This window comes from Falco cherrug, chromosome 4 (assembly GCF_023634085.1).
Source record: "Falco cherrug isolate bFalChe1 chromosome 4, bFalChe1.pri, whole genome shotgun sequence".
In the NCBI taxonomy this organism is placed as follows: domain Eukaryota; kingdom Metazoa; phylum Chordata; class Aves; order Falconiformes; family Falconidae; genus Falco; species Falco cherrug.
Window position 1 is genome coordinate 53,745,045 of NC_073700.1, and position 24,037 is coordinate 53,769,081.

Here is a 24,037-nt window from a genome sequence, read left to right on the forward strand (position 1 = left end):
AGGAGGGTTCTGCTGAGTCTGTGGCAGTTTTCACTAAACCAGATTCCGGCTGAGGATTTGTAGTAAGCAGGATTTTGCTGTTCTACTTGCAAGAAAAGAGGGGAGAGAGAAAAATTAATTTAGCATTTTCTTTTTTGAAGGGATGGGGTGTGAGATAGTGAAATGATCAACGTTGAAATTTTTAGTCTTTTAGTTTATGAATAACTTTTTAAAAGTTCTAGCTATGAAAAGCTTTTCAAATGGCTCTAGACAGACTGACTGCATAAGGCTGTATTCAGACAGTGGAAATTTCCCTTAAACCTTCCATTTTCCGTTGGCTTGTTTAGGGCTTCAGAGGTATTTCTCCATTAGTAAGCACCAGTCTCATGGAGCTGCCAGTACAGTTCCCACTGACAGTGCCATTTTTATCTTGGAAGCAATAAAATGGGAGATGAGTAGATCGGTTTAAATGTTTTCTAAGTATGAGGACCCAGTTGTTCTGTAGCACCATTTTTTCTTTCATGTTGTTTTTCTTTTAGCCCTTTCAGGAATTTAATAAGTACAGGGTTGAGACCTTTCTGCAGTTATTCAATAAGGCAATAAGGATTTAGCAAATGGTTTCATTTGGTGGATCCAAGGCTAGTTTGACCATCCTGATTAAGGGGGGGGTGGGGTGGGTAGCTGTGTTTTGTACCTATTCCAGCTGTATTTATAATGAACAGTGTGACAGAAGTTAATTTTATCCTCATAGTCCTAAAAAAAAAATCATTGTTCTCTGTCTTCAGCAGCCAGGTATCCAGAGTTCATGTATAGGGTAACCTAATTATGCTTTTTTTCTCACACTCTTCCTGCTGCCAGCTTGTACACAGAGGGTGTCCGCCTGCCACAGCTCTGCAAATTCCTGCTTAACTTCCTAGCACAGCACCCTTCCGTATCTCTTGTCTCTAATGAGGCTGGGACAGATGGATAAACCTGCTTAGCAGGAGCGGTTTGCTAAAGGAGTGACATGCACAACATCACTTTTTCTTTAACCTGTTGCTTTTGTTAGATACCTTTATGACTAACGCATCCAAGTGAAGCTGGGGATTGTCGAACAATCTCCAGGTTGTCTCATGGCCTCAGAAGTGATCTTAGTTATGTGTAAATGTATTGGAACCTGCAGTCATTTAATCTGCAGTTTCTTTCCATTCTCCCAGGCATTACTGTTCGTATGTTATGGGCACTGTGGTGACAACTTAATTCATTAAATATATTAGTATTTGTAAAGGCAGAGATTCCTTCTCTGGAATTTTGTTACTGGTCTCCTCAGGAAGGTGTAAAGCACAGGGCTGGATGCTCCAGTCAGTTTCAGTCTGCATCCCGTCCCATGGTCTCTTGCAGCTACTGATATATCTGGGGTTCTGGGGGGGTTGGATTTTTTTTGTTGCTGTTAGGGTTTTTTTTGTGGGGTTTTTTGGTTGATTTTTGGTATTTTTGGTTTGTGGGTTTTGGTCTGTGGATTGTTGTTTTGGGTTTGGGGTTTTTCTTTTTTTAAGTCTCCCTAATGTTCTTTTCAGAACAAGTACTCCATCTTGCCTGGATGTCTGCTTATGAAAATTAAGGGGCAGCTAGTTCAGTTCTCTTATTATAGAATTTTTTTGTGTGTGTTTTTTTTGTTGGTTTTTTTTTTTTTTTTTTTTTCCCAAGAAAGCTTGAGGTCTTTCTCCTAGAGTCAAAACTTGGGAAAGTTAATCAACAAGGATCAAGAGTGCTGCTGGTAGAGTTGGACATGAACCAGCAGCATGTCCTTGCAGCAGAGAAGGCTGCCCCGATGTTGGGCTGTCACAGCAAGACTGTAGCCACCGGGCTGAGCGCTGCTATCATCCCCTGGGTTCTGCCCTTGTAAGGCCACAACTGGATACTCTGTCCTGTTTGGGGCTCCCCGGTGCAAGAAGGGTACTGGAGTGGGTCCTGCAGAGGCTTCTGAATTGGTTGTGGGTGGGAGAATGGGATGTCCAAGGAGAGACTGAGTGAGCTGTGTCAGATCAGCCTGGTGAAGAGAAAGGGAAGATCTTACGGGTGTGTGCAGCTGCCTTGTGGGAGGTTATAGAGAAGGTGGGCCGGACTATTTTCAAAATTTGCCCATAGAGGAAGTGGTGGGAAAACTCAAAATTCAAGTGCACAAGTTTTTGAGTAGCCTGATCTAACAGGGTCTGTTCTGAGCAGGGGAACTATATCTACCCAGGTTCTATATCAACCCAGAGGTTCCTTCCAACTCAAAGTAGGTTGTATTCTGCTTAAACCTTTGTCAGTCACAGGTTCTGTTGTGCCAGTTCCTAGCTGAGATACTTTGTGAAGGCACAGTTCCCTACGTTGCTTAGATCTCCTATTATTTATTCTTCAAATTAATGATTTATAATAGTCCTTTCTGGACCAGTACTTAGTTTACTTTTCTTATCCACACTTTGCTCTGTCAAGTTTACAAATGTTCCTCCCTGCTTACCATGGGCTCTTGGTTGGAACATTTTGTGTTTTCAGGGATATAGCAGGAATAATTGCTCTTCCCTTTGTTTTCTCAGAAGGGTTGCGTATGCCTGTGACACGTGCATTTCCAGTCATATAGGCTAGAAGATTCTGAGCTTGTGGACGTGACACGCAAACACCTACAATGTGAGATCTGTTGAGAAATCCTATTATTGTAGAGTAAGTTTATTATTTAATTATTTATTTTTCGTAGATGCATACATTTGTCAGATTTGGACTACTTGAAGGCAGGGGAGGGAATGAGTTTTAGACTGTATCCTTTTGTCATAGCTACATTTTTTCTGAAAAATTACTTAGCTCAAGATAAAAAGAAGGGATTGCTTCATTGCCTTTACTGCTTTTTTATGTAAACATGTAATATTCAAAATGTTTCTTTCTCTTTTCAACATAGGTAAATAGCAAGAAACAAAAAATGGACACTCAGTTATTTTCCCCATTATTAGGAGCAATTACTAGTACACCACCTCCGCTAGAATCTTCCCGGCTCTGTAGTGACTGGTCAGCATGTGGAGAGGATATTAGCTCAAAAACATCTTTTCAAGACTGCACAAAGAAACGGTATGAGCATTCTTGGTATAATCTTATGATGGTGTTCTGGAATGCTGATATTATGGAGCAGAACAAATGGGATTCCAGATCTTTTTAGGAAGAGTTTATGGGATATCTAGAAACTCAGTAAATTTTCTTTGCTGTATGATAGTTACTGTAGAAGTTGTAAAAAAAGGTAGGCAGTCTGTGTGTGTATAATGTGTGTGTGTGTTTATGTGTAAGCACATTTTAAAATTTGGAAGGAATACTACATTTGGGGAATGAAATGGTAAACTGACATGTAACTGAAAATTCCTTAAGTAAAAAGACCCACTCTCCTTCCATGCCTCTCATCCCTCAGGACCATGGCTTATAACTATCCTGCTTGATAAAGTAGTGTATTTCCTGGAACATGAACAATACACTCTACCTGTATCTAACACTCTCTGTAAGAGGTGCCTCTGCTGCTGAAAGCGTAAATGTGCATATAGCTGCTCCTGAAAATATGCCAGCCTACTGTCTTATTGTGGCCTTGGTATAGTGCACTCCAAGTTTGATTTTCAAGAAAAAAAAATAATTTTGCAGTTTGGATGCTGAACAAATGCAAAGAGTCTTTGTTATTTGAATCATGAAACATCTTTTTTCCCCTGGAGAAATCCACTCTGTCCAAGTCTGGACTCTTATAGGCACTTCTGATCATCCAGTCTTAATAATGCAGTAAAGTTATTAAAGGTACAGAAAAGGGCAGCAAGGCTGGACAGGGGTTTGAAAGCTTCCATGTCAGTGGAGAGTAAATAAAACTCCTCTTTGATTTTGATTCCACTCTGCAGAGGAATGATTTTTATAAAATCATGAGTGATACCAAGGAGTAGGGAATGATTACAGAAACTGGGGGTACTGATGGAAATATTTGGTTCTCTCCTTCATATTGGTCATTTTATGGCTTGTGTACAGCAATTGAAATTGTAACATTAAAACTATTCCAGCCTGATAAATGTGTAAAAAATGATTTCTTATTAGGCTTCCCACTCGTTTTTTTTTCATCTTGGTGCCAAGTCCTGGTAACGTAATATTGCTTGTTCTTGGGGGGGGGGGGGTGCAGGCGAGATGGGTTGGTACAGACTGGCATAGCAGCTTTTGACACTATGATGATGCTGTTAGTGTTTCTAATATCAACCTAACTGCATTTTTTTAATCACTTGCCTAATAAGAAAGAGGAAGTTTGTGGTGGGGAGAAAGGGGAGTCCACTGGTTCACAAGATGCCAAAAGGTAACAGTTAAGGAAGACACATGCATTGCAAAGAAGCTACTGTTATTTTATCTTTTTTGCTAGTCTTCCCTGGGTAGTGTTACGGAGATGTTTAATTATTTTTTTTTAATAAATAGCGTTAGTATTAACTGTAATTCTAAATTTCAGCTCTGAGTGGCAATCCACTAAATATGATATATAATCTGTTCTTAAAAGCAACTTTCAGATTATTGCAAAATAGCTTTTTTTTTAAAAAAAAAAAAGCAGTATTTTTTACCACAAGTGCAGTACTTGTCTGTTAATGAAAATCCATGTCTACACCCATTCTGACACTGCAGATATGCAGTATACCTTGAGGTTAAATAAACTTTAAGGGTTTTTTTCTTGTAATATTTTAGGGTACTTGGTGCCTAACTGTATTAGGTGCAGTGCGCCTGTATCATTTTAGTTCCTCTAAGCTGCTTCATGAGACCAACTGATCCATCATTGGAGATTTCTTTGCAGCATAATTTTGCTTATGCTTTTGTCCTTTTAATTCTCAAATGTTTGGCCATTGAAATTATCTCACAATCAATCCTGGGAGCCCCAGAACCTCAAACCTATGCATAGGCCTTTCAATAGACTGATATCCTGGTGCCATGAACTTCTCTTGAGACACGTCCATTTGAAAATTCCTCCGTGTTCAGCACTAGGTTGGATGAAGTTATTGACACCTTCAAAGAAGTCAGGCATATTCTTAAATGCAGTATCTCCCCAAGGGAAGACAATAGTTCCATCTAATTTGCATCCTCAGAGGCTATGTACATGTCCCTAGCTTTGGTTCTAGGGCTAATCACAAAAGCCTGAACAGCACGCAGATGCAGCAAAGGTACCATTTCCATTCATCTGTTGCGTTTCCATCTGCAGCCGTCCTTCTCCCACCAGTGCCTTGGAAGTTTTGCTGAGGAGCTGTAGGTCTTTGTTCTTTTGTCCTGTTTCTTGTTCTTTCTCTGTCTGCAGGGGCAGGTTGCTCACTGCCGCAGACTTGGTGTCAGGCTGGACATCTGTATTCTGTGTGGTATAGTTGCAAGCAGTTTGGTATGGTTTTACCTTTCCTGTGTGTTGGTTATTTTCATGGATTCTTTTTGTGTTGCTCTGACTTGGTAGGTAGTTTGTTGTCTTATTGCAGTAGGAGCTAAAGATTTGATTCCTGGATGCTGCAAAATTGAGGGATTTTACAGCAAATGTTTTCTTGTACCAAGCCAGAAAGGATAACTGCCTACCTTGGACTTGAGAAAACTGAATGCCAGCAATTTATTTTTTTTAATTTCCATGCCACATTGTAAATGAACCTGTCCATTGCTGAAAATCATCATTTAGATGCAAATTTCATCTATGCTCTCCAGTTGGTTGCAACAATTGGAAGTAAATAGGCATCTTGGAGAAAAAAAAAAAGTAAAAAGTTCGCCATCTGACAGACACAGAAGAGATCCGGTTATCAGATATCCGTGACAGTTCTACATTCATAAAACATGTTAAAGAATCTTTGCACTTGCGTTTCTCTGAAACAAAACCACATAGACCAGATTGATTACAGAGGAGACTGAATGGTCATAAAGTAAATGGTAGAGGTAGTTAGAAGTCAAAATGTGGTGAGGTCTTAAAGCCAGCAAAACGTAAGTGGCTAATTTTCATTGTGACAAGAGATTAACAAGGTGATAGTCTTAATAGTTTATCCCGCGTTTTATAGTCTTTATTAATTGGCAAAATCAGCCTGAGTAATTATGTGGCAGCATTAGCAGATGATGTAGTTGTTTGGATAAGCTGACAGCAGGGAAGACAGAGATCTTCAGGGACACAGAAATGAATCAGCTGAATGATAATAGGATGATGAGTGAAATTTATTGAAGCAAAACAATGTGTGTTAGAAGGAAGGAGATCTTAAGTGTTATGTTTTGATTAGCTTCTCAGTAAGAGTTAGGTGTCATTACAGACAGCTCTGTAAAGATCTTGTTTTGCACCTGAAGTAAAAGATTGAAGTTGGGCTTGTGTAAGACTAATAATGGTTAAACACCTTTGGTATTTATCAGGAATATTTAATCAAGTTTTGACCAACTCCTTTCTAAATGGGGATTAAAAAGTCAACTTAAGTATATTTTTTTTATTTTGGATTAAAATAAAAGTTCTTGAATTATGGAAGTAGATAAATCAGAATCCTCAAAATTTTGAGAAGATTGATCATATTTGTCCTCTAAAGGAGAAGTCAAGATTTGAAGAAATGTCTATAAAATAGTTATATTGACTGAAAAGAGTGAAGAATCTTTGCTGCTCCTGTCTCTTCACATAACCGCTTGAGAAGTCTCTGGTGAAGCCAGAAGTTAGGAAAATTGTTTTAATTCTACTAGGCTATAGAATTCATGAATGCAGGAAGAGAATTTTTGTGGGTGCTGAGGATACCTTAAATTCAGAACACTTAGCAGATGCTGCTAAAATAAATCAAAGGTGTAATGCTTTACTTTTCCTTTTGCCTGTTTTGTCTAGGAGAAAAAGACTTGTATTTATCTAGGCTCTTTTGCTGTTTTTTTTTTTCAGAGCACCAATAAATCTTTCTTATTCTGGCAGTGGCCCTGATATGTTTGGGCTAGTGTCAAGCATTTTAGAGGAGCCAAGCAAGCCAGAACCAGTTACAGATTGGTAAGCTTGTTTGTGTTTTCGTATGTTACATGTTGGTTTTTACATCCTTTGTCACACAGATATGATACACATTTCGACTTATTTCATGAAGTTGAATAACAAAGGTCTTATAAATCCGCTTGAAATGTAGAAGTGTTTTTCTTCAATAGCTAGTAAAAAATCCAACCGACAACCTGTTAGAAATACACATTTTCTAAAGTCTTCCATCAGTCTACAGCATTTGGGGGATAGGGGGAAGAAATCATCTCATTTTAACCAGTAGGGAGTTGACTGAATACAGTAGAATCTAAAATCCAAATAAACTCTGCAGTTCCAAATATACATATTGTAAACATTAGAGAGTAGTATTGGTAGTCAGATTTTACATAGCATTTACTCAACTGCAGTGGGAATATCCCCACCCCGCCTTATATTTTGGAGGAGACCTGTATATGGTTAGCAAAGAATGTAATGGGGGAAATGTATCATGATTATTCCCACACACATTAACTGATTTAATGTAAGGAATGTTTTAAATGATTACAGGAGGTTTGTTTAACTTTGTTACAGGAATTCTCTTTCAAGATTGTTTCCACCTATGTGGGCACCTGATCTTAGAAGCAACGGTGAATTCTCAGGGCTCTCATCTAAGCACTCTGTTGAAAGTAAGGATTTTTCCAACCTGGTAGGCACACAGAACTACTATCAGGAACACTTGCAAAAGTCTCATGATGTGGCGATATTACACAGAGGTTTGGAAGATCTTCATCTTATAGAGTCTTGGCTTTCTCCATCTGGCCCTTGCACTCTGCCTGATAATATTCTGCAGAACAGTTATCCTGAAAATTCTTCTTTGCAAAATAATAATACAGTTCACCAAGAAGGGTTTTCATTTCAAAATGTAGACTATAATCAGCATTTGTGCAGTTATGACCACATGAGGTTAAATGGAGACTATGAAAAAATCGGTTCCAATTTTAGCACTTTTTCTTCTCAGAACAGAATGAAGGAAGGCACTAGCATTCAGAAAGAGTACTGGAAAAGTGAAAGGGCAAGAGGCAAGGCTCTGAAAAATTATGCTCAAGATCAAACAAAGTATTCCCCTGGTCTTTCCAATCAGCCTGTTGATGACTCCTGGGATAAAGGGCCCCAGGAAAACCACTTGTTTTCTAAAAGGTATGAAAGCTTTACAGGTCCTCATAAATTGCAGTCGCCTGTTCATCCATCGCTATATTTTTTCAACCAACCCCTTAAAGAAAATAATTATTCTGGAGGGACAAACAGAAAACCACAGGAAACCCACGTGCAAAATGGTCATCGTAGGTTTACTTTGGGAGATGCTTTTAATAATAATGAATTGAAGATTCATATTAGTCCTAAAGAATGCTCTCATAAAGTATCTGAATATGATTTATCTGTAAAAAATGTTACGCAAAATGGAAGTTACTCATTGTACCATGGACGTACGTGGCTGGATGGGAAAACTGCAAGTCTGACCGCTACATCAGATACTACGTATGAAAAGCAAGTGGTAACAAGTCCACAGTCGTCTTCAGGGGTTTCAACCATGTCTGGTGGTTCTCCCACCCATCAGTCTATAACACAGTCCTCTTACTACTCACAGATCTTACCTGCCCTCCCTTCAAGGAAAGATGGAAGGTTGCAAATATCAAATGGTGTTTCTAATAATTTGGTAGTTTCTAATTTCAACTCAGAAAATCAGAAGCAAATGAAACCCATTGGGCGATCACAGCATGATTCATTGACTAATAAGGAGGGGCAATACCGTAAATTCCCCATCAATTTTTCATCTGACTGGTTAACGCAGCAGAATGCTGCAGGTGAAGACCCTGAGAAGTACCACAGATTTCCCAAAAAGCAGACCCAAGAAAATAGTAATAAAGATGATAGAAGAGGTAGAAAGAATTGGATTCCTCATTTTGGATATACAGCCCCAAACCGTCAGCAGTTCAACGTGTTCCGAAAAAAACACGAGCAGAATGGTGGTAGCATGTCAGATTTCATCAATTCTTCTTTTATTCCTTCTTTCCAATTAATGTCTGATTTTAAGCAAAATCCCAGCTTTCCTCCATTTAATCACCACCTGTTTTCATCGGCAAATAATTTCAGTTTTCCTCCGTCACCATTTCCATTTTCAGAACTTGTTGATCTTTTTCATTATGATGACTTTAACCACTTGAATCCCTTCATCAACGATCTCTTTTGTGGGGAAATACCTGCACCGTACTTTGCCTTTCCAACACCATTTAACAAGTACAGACCTCCAAGAAATCGCAGTGGGCCTGCTAATGAGCTTCATATCCGACTGGAGGAGTGTTATGAGCAGTGGAGAGCTTTGGAGAAAGAGAGAAAGAAGGTAAAACACAACTGACAATAACTTCCTGTCAAAGCAGGTGATTGCATGAAACAATTTATATATCTATAAAGTAAATTATATATAGCAATATAAATAATTTCTAGATATATAGAGAGTAGATACTCTGGGCTGTCACTTGTTTTGAGGAGGCAAGGGTTCTGTTGTCATGTTGTTGGTGTTCTAGGTATTTAAAACTACATCATCTGCTTTGACTATGGCATGACTGGTTTTAGATTGTGTGCTGCTTTGAGCTTCAATTTCTAAGTCTTTTCTCCTTAGGGCTGCTAACACAACATTTCTCTCTGTTAACCCACAATATTTGCTACAGCAAATGTCATAATGATGTTACTGGCCAAAGCACTGAATTGTCTTTAGCTTGGATGTTTTTTCTTTATATGGTTAATGAAAGATCATGAGATAGTCATTATTAACACGGTAGTCCTCTGTTATGGCTCTAGAGCCACCAGCCATATATGATGATACCGCAGGGCCCTCACTGCCACAGGATGTTCTTAAAGTACTGGCATTTTATGCACCTCATATTGCACAGTTTCATTAGATGGATCTCTTTCCTTTTCTTGTCTTGTACTCATTCCCTCCAATTAAGTCTTTAACTCAAGTATTATAAACCCAGGCTCTGCTTTTCCCTGCACAGTCATTTAAGGAGAGAAGCTTCTGTGGTGTGGGTTCTTTTGTTTGTTTTGGGTTTTTTGTGGTGTTTTTTTTTTCTCCTGTCAGTGATATTGTGGTGTCTTTCCCTTATCTTTTTGTCTCTTGTTTTACTAAATCTTTGATTTAGTAAAAATAAAAGTAATCCTGGGCACACTGTACATGGCTGTAGAGAAAACCTACAGTGTTTTGAATGTCTGCAGTTGGATATTAGGATGAATTTCTTCACCAAAAGGGTGGTCAAGCGCTGGAACAGGCTGCCGAGGGAAGTGGTTGAGTCACCATCCCTGGAGGTATTTAAAAGGCGCTTAGGGACATGGTTCAGTGGTGGACTTGGCAGTATTAGATTTACAGTTGGACTCAATGATCTTAAAGGTCTTTTTCAACCTAAATGATCTTCCGATTCTATGACTTCTCCCAAAGGAAGTTTCCGTTTATCCTCTTCTTGTTACAGTCACTTTCCTGCCTCAGACTCTTTTGCGAAGAACTGTTGGCAGGGGGAGCTTACCCTTGGGTGTGAAAGCTCTGCACTCAAAAGGAGCAGGAAGTGCTGACCCAAGAGGAGTCAAATTTCTGAACTCCATGCCAGGTCTTGGAAGCTATATTATCAATAATCCATGGTCTTAATTATACACTGAGTGCCTCTTTACTGCTTCTGTGTTGGAGAATGCACCTGGTTGTTGGATAAAGAGATGGGTATCTGACCAGACTGGATCTCTGGAGAGCACCTTCATCTTTTCAGCATCAGTTATGAGACTTTGCTAATAGACTTTCGGAAATGTAAATAGGGCTGCCTGTATTGCTTGCTCACCGATGCCTTTAAACAAGGCTCCTTTCTGCCTGTCTAGTATTCTAGAAATTCTCTACAAGTGAGAAAGAGTGATGATGATTTTTGCGCCAGTGTGTCTGAGACAGCAATGTTTTCAGAAACTCTTCTGCTTTCTGTTGTGGCAAAGACAGCTGTTCCAAATCTGTTCATGTCGGATTTGGGTCAAAGTCATTTGGGAAGACTGAGTCATAGTTTTTGTCTCATAATATTTAGGTTTTGTGTTTTTCTCTTTAAAGGAGGATTGCATATCCTTATATCGTGTTCTTAATAATGAAAGGGATTTGAGTAACTTGATCTGGTCCATTCTAATTGGTCCAGTTTTTTCCTAGTGATCTACTCGGACTTTCTCAGTCCCTTTTTTGTAGTTGCAGGCTATACCTGCAGACAGCTTTAAGGATATAAACTATTCTTGGTCCCACAAGCCATCTACCATAGTGTGGCTCACATTCCCACAACCAAAATACTTATTCCTCAAAAGGAGATGGCTTCCATACTGCCTGACAAGAGTGTGCCTGGGCTGTGTTTGTAAGTACAGTCTGGGAGAATGCTACTGCTCACCTGTACATATGTACGTAGGAAGGGACTTCCTTTTGACATTCTCACCTTTTTGATGTTCTTACCCTATGAGCATAGACAGAAACTTCCCCCAGCAGAACTTGCATTTAATTCTGTCTAGCTTGTCTAATTAGTCCTTTCAGCTCTTGGAAACCTGTTCGTTGGCACTGCTTTGGAGTTCATGGTGATGGTGAGCTTACCCGTTTCCTTCTATAAATATCACTTTTCCAGTGATCTCACATTTAAAAAAATTCTACAAATTGTCTGTTTGGAATTTCCTGCAATATTAAATGTGCATATAGATGATAAGCAATGTGAATTGCTTATTAGTTGTGATTCTTAAATACCTACTGTCTTTATATGAATTCATGACCCTTTCTTTATCCATTTCTTTTTCTGAATGTCTCTCAAACGGCAGTGGAGTCAGCTCTTGTAATTCATGTTAGGTGAGGGCAGAGACTAATATGGATGTGTCATTAAACCAGAAAAGAAAGGACTTCACATATTTTCAGTGTGAATGTGGACTTAACCTTGCTTTGAATGGCCATGCAGTACCTAATCTTTCTCTCCTAAGTCCATTGTATGCTGAAGAAGGAACAAGATCGAGAATGAGCTGCTAGTTGTGTCTTTTTTACTCAAAGTGTAAGAAGTTCCTGTCCAAAAAGAGGTTTGGTGATATTTGGTTACTCACTGCCTGAGTTGTATATTGGTTTGGCCAGTTCCTTTCTCAATGGGGAGTTTGGCAGCTGTGTTGATGACTTAAGAGCTGATACCAGTTTATGTTAGATCTGGCTTAATCTTGATGCACTTCAGATACAGCTTAAGCTGGTGGTGTTTTTTTTTAGTAATTATAATGTGTGACATTTGAGAGATGCAGTGTGAGGCATACAATTTAAATTTCTGGGGTACTTTATAAAAATTTCTTTGCTAGATCTATGTCCAAGATCGGTTAAAATAAAGTTGCACAGCTTTCGTTCTAAAAGCTGCAGCTAAGCATTAAATGCTGAGGTGGAGCTGAATTAGAGGACTATTCTTATTCTTACAACAGCTGGCAGTACATCTAGACAGGTATTTGGAAACGTTTTTCTGTAAATGCAGTCAGAAGTAAAGAGAGGAATTGCACTTGTCATGTATTTGAAAAGTCTAAACAGACCTAAAAATGTGGATTGTACTTATTTCAAACACTTACAATGGCTATGTTTTTCCCTTTCAGACTGAAGCTGACCTTGCAAGAAACTTTCCAGGAAAGCGCATGTCTAGCTCAAATAACACTCCTGTCCCCCGACTTCCTGCTAACCCATCCCGTGTTGATCGTTTGATTGTCGACCAGTTACGAGAACAAGCCAGGGTATGCCTTCTAGAGCTATAATTCCTGCATTTCTTTTTGGTTTTAAGTTTGTTTAATGGAGGCTCATAAATGCTTAGCCATTTTGGTTTTTTCAATGTATCTGGCAGGTGCTCACATTAATAGGAAAAATGGAAAGGCTTCGTGGTACCCCTGTGCATGTTAACATACCCACTACGTTGGAACACCATATGGAAGCTATTCATGTAACACAGGCAAGGCGTAAGGATGAGATTATTAATGCTGCTAATCCACAGAGACAAGGAGCACCACGCTATAGTAATGAGAAAGGTAACTGCTTTCCATTCCTGTAGTTTTAAAAGCTTTTTCAAAGATTTAATTGGGAAAATATGCCATTTGAGATATGCAGTGATTATTGTAACCTTAGCAAAAAAACCTTTGAGCTCTTTTTTCCTTTCTTTTTTTCTGTTGCTAGTTTAAACACTTTGAAACATTTTCCTCTTGACTAAAAGAGAACTGTAAAAACTGTTCAGTGGTATAATATGACCATGAGTAGTCCTAAAAGTAAAAATGTACTGGTTTTTAAACAAGTTGAATTTCTTTTTTTTTAGTGGTATTGTAGTCTGTCTTTTCACTTCAGCTTATAAAGTAAAAAAACAAATGTGTTGATGCTGTGTTAATGACTCTGTGTGTCTACCTTATCTAAAACAGCCAGAAATTACATTTCACGATTCCCAACTTCTATTGAAGTAAAGCCAGAATAATTTGCAGCAGCAGTATGTACTTCAGTAAATGCAAGGCAAAAGTAGGACAGATTGCATTCCCTTCCAATAGCATTGTGTAAGTGATAACTTGCTATTCAGTATAATGATCATATAGTTGATACAGAATTTGGGGTCTGGAGGTAAAGTTTGTATCCTTCTTCTTCAGAAAGTACCTGCATCTCAGAAAATTTTTGTGATTTTTAAAGGAGGAATGGACTTCCCCTGCCTCACGCCCATCCTCTTTTGGATCCTTACTCAGCGCTGTCCTATATTGTCTTATTTTCTGTTGCTGCAGTGAAGATGTCAGTGTGGATCCATTGTCTTCTAGCAATGTGTATGGGATAGTTCTTCCTTCTAAGAAGGGAAAGATAAACTGTAAAGAGAGTCAGAATGTTTTGCTTTCACAACTTACGCGTCAAGCATGATGTCATATCCTTAAAAGTAATAGTCCTATATGCAAACCAACTTCTAAAATGAATCATAAAATTGTGTGATGTGATATTAGCCCCAAGCATAAGTCAGGAAGCAAGGAGTCATCGTACTAAACCCAAAATAAATAAAAAAATCGCCAAATCTGTTTTTGCTAATGCTTTATAGTAAAGGTATATGGAATTATTATTTGAACCATCCTGTACTACAGTTGTAGTCAGAAAATTTGCAATTAGTCTTTTACGGTTAATGGTAACCTCTGCAGCGTAGTTATGGTTCTGAAGGGCTGTGCTGCTGTTGGGTGTCTAAGCATGATCTAAATCACATCTAGAAAAGCCTTTAGTCTGTTTTTCACTGTGAAAGACATGTTTCTTTTGAGTTCTGCTGGTGGTGATCATGTATCCAAAGGGTGGCAGTGAGCCTTTTCTCACTGTGAGGCTGGGAGGTGTCAGTGCCACTGCAAGGAAGGCAGAGGATGAAAAAATGATTGTGTTAGGCTCATCTGGCTAGATCTGAGTAGGTAGTTTTACCAGTCATACTTGTGAGTATCATTGTAGACAGTCCTCTCTGATAACATTAATTAAATAGACTTAATTATTGTATGGTAGGTGTGATGATTATGCCACTGAGTTTTGGATATAATTATGATTGCTATTAGTGTGAGATGTTACAGCTATCATTTGCAAGAGAAGAATACAAGCTGGTGGAATTCAACCAATGCAGTACTGTGGTGCAATGTTAGCTTTTTCTTGAGCACACTTTGCATGCCTCTGGTGAGATGAACTAATTTACAGAATTTTTTTTAATGTAATAATCTTACCAGGCTTGTATGCTAGTTTAACCTTTAATGTGTTTTTCTGTTGTAGATATTCTGGCTCTGGCAGCTGCCATTAGAGATTTGGCTGCTTCCACGCGCAAGGCTCGTACCGCTTTATGGTGTGCGTTACAGATGACGTTGCCAAAAAATTCTTCAAGCGGTCCCGTAAAACAAGTTGTTGTTGAAAGGGCATTGCAAGAGCTTTGTCCTCCGAACAGAAGCACACAAGAAAAAAGCAGCATGGAGCATGAAAACAAAGGAGGAAGCAAAAAAGAAAAACCTGAGGAACCTGTGAGGATTCTGGAGTAATAGCAAATAATAATAATAATAATAATGATCACAAAAGGGAGGCAGAAGGCTGAGGACGGGGAAGGAAGGGCTAAGTGTCCTGCACAGTACCGTGGAAGGTGGTTTTGACAGGTTATAAAAAAGCGAAGGGGTTAACATGATTGATCAGTGCTGCAATTCTATTACTGTGATTCTGGTGTTGAGAGACACATCTTGTAATAGTGTTAATGCAATTTTAATATTGCTGGTATTGCAATGTCTGCTACATAAGAATTTTATTATTAAGGGGAACTAAATAATAGCTGAGCATTTCCTTGTGTGCTTATTCACAGCTATGTATCAGCTATGAGTCAAGCCATGACCTGAGAAACCAGTGTGTGGTAGAACTTAATTCTCCTTTTTTTTTGGTTAATGATACAGTTTAGCATACTTAAAATGCATTTGAAACGTATTTCACAATTGTTCAGGGGTTTTTTTTCCACCATTATGTAGTTTTTTTAAGTGCCAAAGTGATCACTTCAGTAGTTTGTATCCCATCACTGTACAGAACAAACCATACTCCTGTGTTGTTTTTGTAGCAGGGAGTCAGGTCGTTCAGGTTATTGCTCACAGTTTGACAAGAATAATCGGTGTTTAATGTTGGTTTTGTGAGATGCTTCAGCAGTTGTGCTGCCAATTCAGTTTCAAGCTAAACCAATGTAAACCGAGCTTTTCTATAGCATAGTCCATTTAAAATTTTCCATTAAAAAAAAAAAGGAAAAAAAAGGGTTTTTTAGATTTGCAGTAAGTACTGCATTGAAGTACACATTAGCAGGTGATATAAAATTGTCACTCAGGATTAGAAATTAGATTTATTGATTCCTCAGTGGGTTAAAATCCAGTAACTATATAACATAGTATGTAACTTAATTAAAACTTATGATTTGTTATCAGTGTAAGTTCATGGTACTATAATTTTCAGAAACATTCCATATTTATTTTAACGTGTTCATTGAATGTTTATTTAAAATTCTATTTTAGTAATGTAAAGTTGGATATTTTGCCAAATCTTCCAAATAATCAGATTTAACGATTTACTCAGGAAATATGTATATTATTATATAAATATACACATGGTATATAGGGATTTTTTTGGGGAAGGGATGTTTGCAAAATATTTACACAAAGCTAATTATATACTAGGTTACCAAAGCTGTTTAAATGATTAATTTTTCGCATGGAAGATTTAATATATTTAATTGCTGTTAACTAGTCTCCATTCTGTGGCTTAGACAATCGGAGTGTCATGTATCGGTGTGAATGTTCAGGGCGAGAATTAGAAAAGATTAAGTAATTCAAGTTTTGTTCTTAGGGCACTTATAAATAATGCTTTAACAACTGTCTTACTGTTACATGATCTCTTAATGTGTACTAATAACCAACAAAGGTTCTTGGGTATCAGTATATTAATGAATGGTTTGGGAGAGCAGCTCTTATTTTAAAAGTGAATTAAGTTGGGGATATAAGCAAAGTTTGAAAGATGAAAATGAAATTTTTATGTTCCATAGTGTTTGATGTTGAATTTAACATTTTGTGGATAAATATGTAATTGTTTCCATGTACGTACTTTGCAAAATGTTCCAAATGCAGTTCTGTAGTTTTGGATCTGTGGATGTTTCTAGAGCAGATGTAGTCTCAATAGTACTGTCATTAACTGTAATGAGGCAGTAGCTGCATAACTTTGTAGAAAAATGTTACGCAAGCCTCATTGTAATCCACTGAGTAAAGTTTAAAAGCAAGAGTCAATAGAAATCAGAATCTTAGCATAGCAAGACTGTGGGTTTTTTTCCCTAAAGAAAGTGAATTCAACTTAAAAGAATATTTTTCAGCCTTAGCCTAAACAACAGGTAGTGGAGAGAGTTATTTTAGTGTGAATGTTTCCTCTGTGTGCAGTTTATCTAATGTGCAATTTATCTGCACAAACTAATTTAAGAAGGCTAAATTTGTGTTTGTGGAACTAATTAACTATACTCCACAGTTTAAAATGTGGTCTGCAGTATTTCAGTTACTGAATAATTTAGGTTTTTAATTATGATTACTGTGTTGACAGGAGATCAGAATTTGAAAGTCTTGATCAGCTTTTCTGTTTACAGAACAATTGTAGTCCTGCAGGATTGTTTTGTAGTGGTGAATGTATGGGGCGTAGTAGGTCCTTATTGTATTGCTCGTGTGTTAATTATTGTTGTGAAGGAATGTGGTCTTAATTGGTTCCTAATATAGTCAATGTGCCTTTAACAGTCTCATTTTTCAAAAATGATAAATAGCTGTATGCTCACTTCTGTTTTCAATTGCAGTTTAAAAATGCATTTAAAAAGGGTTACAGTGTGGCTGCATTTGCCTGTAGCCAACAGTTGGCATACGCCGTTCATGTCGTTCTCGCATACTGTCGGGCTGTCCCGTTTATGGGCTCTTTAACAAGCATAAAGCACCGTGACTGTGGAGAGTCGCCACAGGTCAGATGTGTTAGTGTCAGGTTTTCCTTGTCATGCCCTACAAATGCGACCAGCATGTGCTCACATTTCATTTTGCCTTGCTCTGTTAACTCGGGGTCTTCGTATCAAAGCAATTTTGTGCCCATTTCTTGAAACGATTTGATTATGGGCAGCATTAGACCTATAAAAACAAAAGTCCTTTCAGAGTGCTTCAGTTCTGTTGCTTTATTGCACACCCTTTTATATTTCCGGGGGAAAAACACTGTATTTTGTAAAATAATCACCTGGAGTTGCAGCAGCTCTGTTACACTCATAAATTGTTTTTTTAGCTGACTGGTGTTTAATTTAGCAACAGTGTGCAAACCTTTTAAGTATTGCACTACATTTTTGGTATGAATAAGTGTAAGTATAACATTTCTAGTTTTAGGGACTAATTGTATTCACCTTTTACTGACTTCAGTGGAAGCAGAGGCAAGGTATTAGGTGACAGCTACACCAGAGAGGTGGTTTTGGGTTGGAGTTAGGTTTGATTTTTGAAAAATGTCACCCCACCCCAACTTGTGGAACAACCAGGTAAAATTAAGTTTATTCCCACCGTCCCCCACCCCCAGGTTTGTTGAGATTCATTCTTTTATTTATTTTCTGGTTTGATTTATGCAGTTTACATTTTTGAATGAGGTGACGATGACAGCAGAGTTATAGCTGGTAATGGTAGCAGTACTAGATTGTTCCAGCTTAAAGAAAACAAGATACTTGAGTCCCTTCTGCAGTCAAGATTATTATCAGGGTGTATGTCTTAATAGTTGGCCGTGAATCTTTAATGCTTTAAACCCCCAATTTGATAGTCCAATACAACGTAGATTTAAGAATTAGTTATTTCTGTATAAATAACTGGAGGCTTCTGGTGGTTCAACCTTACCGATTCCCAGAAGAGGTCAGCATCAGAGTAAGAACTTCTTTTTCTTGATTTTAGGTTTGGTATCTGCTTTTTTCTGTATCTGCAGGGTCCTTCTGGCAATGAAATTATTCTGATGGTATCTATATAGACTAAAACTAAGACATTGGTATTTTTCATTATTTTTATTAGAACAGCATACAGGGAGGTTGTCAAGTTTGTGATGCTTGTTTTGCTGTGGCTTTTCAAGAGTGTGCTGTTGTGGCTTGAGTTGTTTTTTTTTCCCCCAGACTGAATATTTTTCTTTGCTCCTGGTATTTACCACCACTACTAGTCTTGTTGCCTGTACCTGGATACAAATAATTTGGAATCTGCCTTACAGCTTAGAAAGTGATGCTGTAGTCTTCATGAGAAGTCTCTTATTATTCCTGGTACCTTTTTTCTTTGCTGAAGTAAATGAATAATAGAAGATTATGTGAGTGGGACGTTTGTTGAGGTACTTACCTATTCAGAGAAGTGTGGACATACTCCCAAACTGTATGGAAAGCTTCCAAGCTTTCCCATGCACTTTTCCAGAAGTGACAGTGAGCATGGTTTCCTGGGATTGTTTGATCTGCTATTCAGGCCTTTTCCCGCTCTGTTTAGGGAAATAAAGAAGGAAAGAGGGAGCTACAAGAAGGAAGGAAACCCTGACCCACGGGAAACCCTACTTCCAGTGGGCAGGGCCCCTCCTCTTTGTGGCTCCAGTGGTCGGAAGGGTGTGAGCCTGAGGGGCAGGAGTCTGTTGCTTAAACTGCGATTCCCTTTTCCCCGTCTGCTGCCCACAGATGCTGTCAGGGTTCAACTGCTGAGGCCCGTGGCAGAGTTGGCTTGTGCTTGTCTTGCTCTGGTAGCCATCCTTTTCACCCCTGTATGTTTTAGTCATATGGAATCGAGCCGTGTACTGGCTTGAGGGCCTAGAAAAGGGCTTGGGAACAGCCAGTTCAAACCTACGGCGTATGGTCCTCCCTCTTGGATCAAGATCACCACCTCTCGCCTCTCAACTGCTGTCTGTAAGGGAAGAAGATGAAGTAGAATTGAAGCTCAGCTTTTCTGGACTTAGAAAATGAGAAATGCCACGAGTACTTAGCATAAAACTTCCATTGACCTATGTGATTTTTTAAAACCTGTTCTTCCTTAAGTGACAGCATCTAGCTTTGCTCACTATGATGCTCTCACTTACACATTTTTATATTGGGTCATAGCTCTAATTCTGTGGGAAGCTGGGTTGTTTTTTTCATTTAAATGCTGTGAAGATTGTGCAACAGACAGACATTAAGCCTATATGTATTTCTTTTAAAAGTATTATTGTTACCTATGCTGAAATCTGGGTTGGTGGGGTTTTTTTTCCATTCTCTGCTTGGGAGCCATAATGTCAAAGTGCTGCATGTTGGAGCAACCCAAAGGAGTAGGGCTTGGGTTTGGTTTTTTTTTTAACTTTGTATCTTTATTTCTTTGACAGTGTACATGATCATAGTTGTAAAACTAAGTGTTAAATTCTACTTTGCGGCCACAGTGTTCTATAGATTTTTTTTTTTTCCTATTAGTCATTAAAGTGGAAACACTTGAGTTCCTGATTATTTAACTCCTCACAACTGTAGATTATATTGAATAAGAACAGGGAATACTGCATATGAATATGCATGAGAGCAGTTGACTTTGGAATACATATTTTTATTATTATTTTTAAACAGGTGTGTTTGCAGTTAGACTACTGAAGAGATGGGTGTAGACCTGCTTCCACTGAAGCCAGCAGCTTTAACAGATTTTTGTCTTTGTCTGGCTTTGTTGCTTTACTGGCATGGTATCTGGAGTTAAGTAGGCTCTTTGTAAACAGAAGCTTAGCAATTCACCTTGAACATTTGATATTAAGAAACTTGAGAAGGAACTGTTCCTAACCTTTTTTATAAGGTTTCTCACTACACTGACAACTTGGAATTAGCAGGATAAATTTTGCTTTCTTTTAAAGCTGAGGAATGTACCTACTGCAGAAACTTTGGCTGAATTGAACTTGTGGGTTTTTTGAGAATTTTGCACCTTTTTTAATCCTGATCTGCTTCAATGGAAATATAACCTTAACCATATTAAGACCTTGATTTATTTCCTGTGCAGCTTATCCATCTCAGTCACCAGCACTTTTTTGTTTTGCAGAACATTATATAAAAACCAGGCATCTCTTATTTGTAGTAGATAGTGCTTTCTAATTTTTTTTAAATAATAGGAATGTTGCAAATAAATTTTATCAGTTAGATAGAAAGGAAGGTTCTTATTTTTCGTCATTAGCAATACTTTAATCAAAGGTGCAAAAAAAAAAAGATGCATTTAATGTATGTACTGTGTGCTGTTACAGACTGAAAATGTATCAGGTTAGGAGCAACTGTTTAAAAAATTGAGGAACTGGAGCTATAAATCCTTTTTGCCAAATGAGTTTTAAAAAGGAAAATATTTGCATATAGTGTTTAAAAAGTTTGTTAGAGAGAAAGAATAAATCAGAGTCCACTTAAAGCAATCTTTGTCTGGCAATGATTTTATGTTTTTTACTGTATAAAATACAACCAATTTAAAAGTTTATGCACAGTAATAATGAGCATAGGTTTTTTTTCACAGAATTAGGCTATTTCCAATATATATGGGAAAAATAAGTTTCCTTTTATTTTTTATGACAGATATACAAATATTAATAGTGTCTCTATTTTAATATACTATTTGCTGTCTGAAGTATCTCTTTTACATGTTTGTTGGTCAAACCCATACGCTTAAAATGGCAAATTTTACATGGCTAGTGAGATATTAACTGAAGGAGGATTTTGTGAGTTGATCCATTCAGTAGGCCCAACAGAAATATGTGAAAGTATAATTTAGCTTAAAAAACAAAAAGTCAATGGCTGATTATACTAGATTTTAACCATTAATCAGTTTAGGCTTGTTTAAGTATTTCTGTAAAACAACTGTGGATGTTTGAATGAACGCTACGAAAATCTCACTTCTACCTCTTGTGTAATGTTCTTAAAATTATATTTCACAGATCTCTTTGGGATGTACTTTGATACTACAGGGTGTTGGTACACCATAACTTGTGAATTTCATCTGCTTTTCCTTTTTTTTCCCCCCCTCTGTTTAGTTGTTTTCTGTGGAACATTGGGATGCCTTGCGGGCTGGGTTGTGTGTTCACTTGTGTTAAGTAGCACCAGGCAAGCTGTGCACAACTAGCACGTCATTTCTATTAAGCATAAGGTACAATGGTCAAAAGAGATTATTAAGTTTTGTGTTACATATATGAAAGTCTCAGAAGTATGAGAGTTCTGTAATAAATCATGGCCAGTGTAATTTTCTAGTATTTTTATGTATGTGATTTGATACCTGATACCTTTTATTTAAATAATCAACTGTGTTGCCTCTATGTCCCTAATAACTAGTTACAGCTTCTTGTTTTCTTTAGTTTAACTCACACTATTTATCAGCTGCTGTTCTCCATGTGAGATGAATTTGGTTTTGGTAATTCTGCCTTGAAAAGACATGTTATGTGTTCTGCTTTAATGCAGTTACAAAAATTAAAGTTCTTCATGTTTTATGTGACTGGTTTTATTACTTCAGCAAATTCTGTGGAAGAAGAATGGGCAGTTTTGGGTGACATTTGTTGTGCTTGGGTCTGAGGAATATCTTTTGACCTGGATGCAAGATCAAATGTCACCCAGAGAGATGACTGAAGATACTAGATTGCATCCAGTAGTTGAAAATAATGGACAATCTTTAGTAAGTAATTCATGGAACATTGTGGGGTTGGGGGGTGGAAGTTATGGTGAATTTAGCACATTTCTCAAACTGATTCACTTCACTTTACTGAGTGTCACAATCAGGTTTTGTTGGCATGGAGGCTGGAGGCAGGAACATATAACTCCCTTAGGCTGAATGTCCTAAAAGACATTGAAAGACAACAGTTTTCAGATCACTGATGTGCAGATCTTAATGCCCCTCCCCTTTCCTCAATGAGCTGAACTCCGGTGTGTGGAATCTCTTTTGTATTCTGGAATTGCATGTGGTGTGTCTATATGTGCACAGCAGGTAGGTATAGACGGCCATATAGAAAATGAAATGTACTGTTGATATATTGTGAATACTTGGTGTATTTGCAGTGTCAGCAGCTCCTTACAGACTTTTGAGGATCCCTTCTGTTTGGCAGGCAATAGCCAGCACTTCTTTAGCACTGAGGGAAATTCCTCTTGCTAGCATTTGGGGACCTTGTGCCAGTCGGTCAGGTCACATGGGCCGGGATTGCCCTTTTTTTCTTTCACTAGTAACGGATGGAGCACGAGCTGACTATCTCAGTTGTTGCTTACATAGTCGATAGGATTAATCCTGTCCTGCATAGTTTGTGAATGTATTTCTGGTTGCAAGTCAAGCATTGCACAGCTAATACAAGAATTCGGCTTGTTTGTCTTGTGGAGTCTAGTGTGAAATTTCAGACCTTGCAGGGATAAAAAAAAAGGTTCCTCAGTTTAGAGTTTAAAATTTCTAAGCGGTTTCTTTTCTGGTGACATGCATAAAAAATAATTGATGCAATTGTTTTTCATTAGTGGAAAACTTATTTCCATGGTGCTTTGAATAATTTAAATGTGTAATTTGCAGGCAAGGCATTTCCATATTCAATGGATCTATACGTATCAGTGTCTCAATACGAAGTTGCTTGTGCTCTTTTTCCATAGCTCGCTTTTGGAAGAGTTCCTCCCAAATTTACACCCCACAAACATTTTTGGTTCCCTTTGTCCTGTCACCCCCATCCCAGCTCCACAAGTATTTGCATTTCCTATGTTGTGTAGGTGACCGAGGAAGAACGTACTGAAATTTTAGTGTGGCACCACAGGGCACAGGTGTTCTGCCTTGGGAGACCCAAGGGCAGGAGTGTCAGGAGTGGTTCAGGGGAGGAGGTGGCAGTGGCTCCCCAGGGCATCCATCACATCGCTCCTCTGAGGGTTTGGGTTGGGTGCTCTTTGGTTTAGGAATGATCAAGGGCTGTCACTTATGGCAAGCCACAGGAATTTTGGTTACCAAACAGCCTCGGTGCTGTCCCAGCCCTGATGCGTTGCATCATAACTTAAGGACCAAATTTGAAGTCTTTATGTAAAAATGCCTAATTAGGATAGTGGGAGCAGACCAGATTTGTTTGTTGGTTTCTGGATTTGAGCTGTTGTCTTCTACTCTTAGTGGGTTCCTGTTGTTGCTGTTTTGGACTCATGTTTTTTATGTTAATTTTGGGGACGCTGCAAGAAGCTTCCCCCCACCCCCCCTCTTTTTTTTTATTTTACATAGAGAAGAGGATTTCCAAAGCACTGTAATTTAGAAGATCATTAGAAAAACATCCGCCCACTGAGTGGTATTTCTGGTTTTATTCAAACGCAGCTTGGTTGCTTTGATACTTGTTCCAAAACACCTGTAATGGAATAGTTGCAACTATTTTAGTGTAACTATGTTGGCAACTTCCCTGCAGAGATACTTTGGAAAACAGTCGCAGTGAAATGTTTTCCTCGTAGCCTGTTACCCCTGAATTAGTCTGATAACATTTGGTATTTTATGCTGATTTTTAAATAATATTAACTGAAAGTATTTGAAATACATATTAGGCTGACCTTTGTTTAGTTGTTTAGTTTAATTGTACTGCTCTGATTTGAA

The 24,037-nt window shown here is 38.2% G+C and overlaps 1 protein-coding gene across 2 annotated transcripts in view; it reads left to right on the forward strand.

The window, feature by feature from the left end:
- LOC102052497 (meiosis-specific coiled-coil domain-containing protein MEIOC-like) overlaps nucleotides 1-21,941 on the forward strand; it is a 35,838-nt gene extending 13,897 nt beyond the window's left edge. For both annotated transcript variants that reach the window (XM_055707865.1, XM_055707866.1), the window contains exons 3-9: nucleotides 2,538-2,661; nucleotides 2,894-3,060; nucleotides 6,851-6,952; nucleotides 7,502-9,308; nucleotides 12,575-12,709; nucleotides 12,817-12,997; nucleotides 14,727-21,941. In XM_055707865.1, the coding sequence (XP_055563840.1) occupies nucleotides 2,915-3,060; nucleotides 6,851-6,952; nucleotides 7,502-9,308; nucleotides 12,575-12,709; nucleotides 12,817-12,997; nucleotides 14,727-14,986 (2,631 nt within the window). In that variant the 5' untranslated portion in view covers nucleotides 2,538-2,661; nucleotides 2,894-2,914 and the 3' untranslated portion in view covers nucleotides 14,987-21,941. The remainder of the gene's footprint in view (nucleotides 1-2,537; nucleotides 2,662-2,893; nucleotides 3,061-6,850; nucleotides 6,953-7,501; nucleotides 9,309-12,574; nucleotides 12,710-12,816; nucleotides 12,998-14,726) is intronic.
- The last annotated feature ends 2,096 nt before the right edge of the window (nucleotides 21,942-24,037 follow it).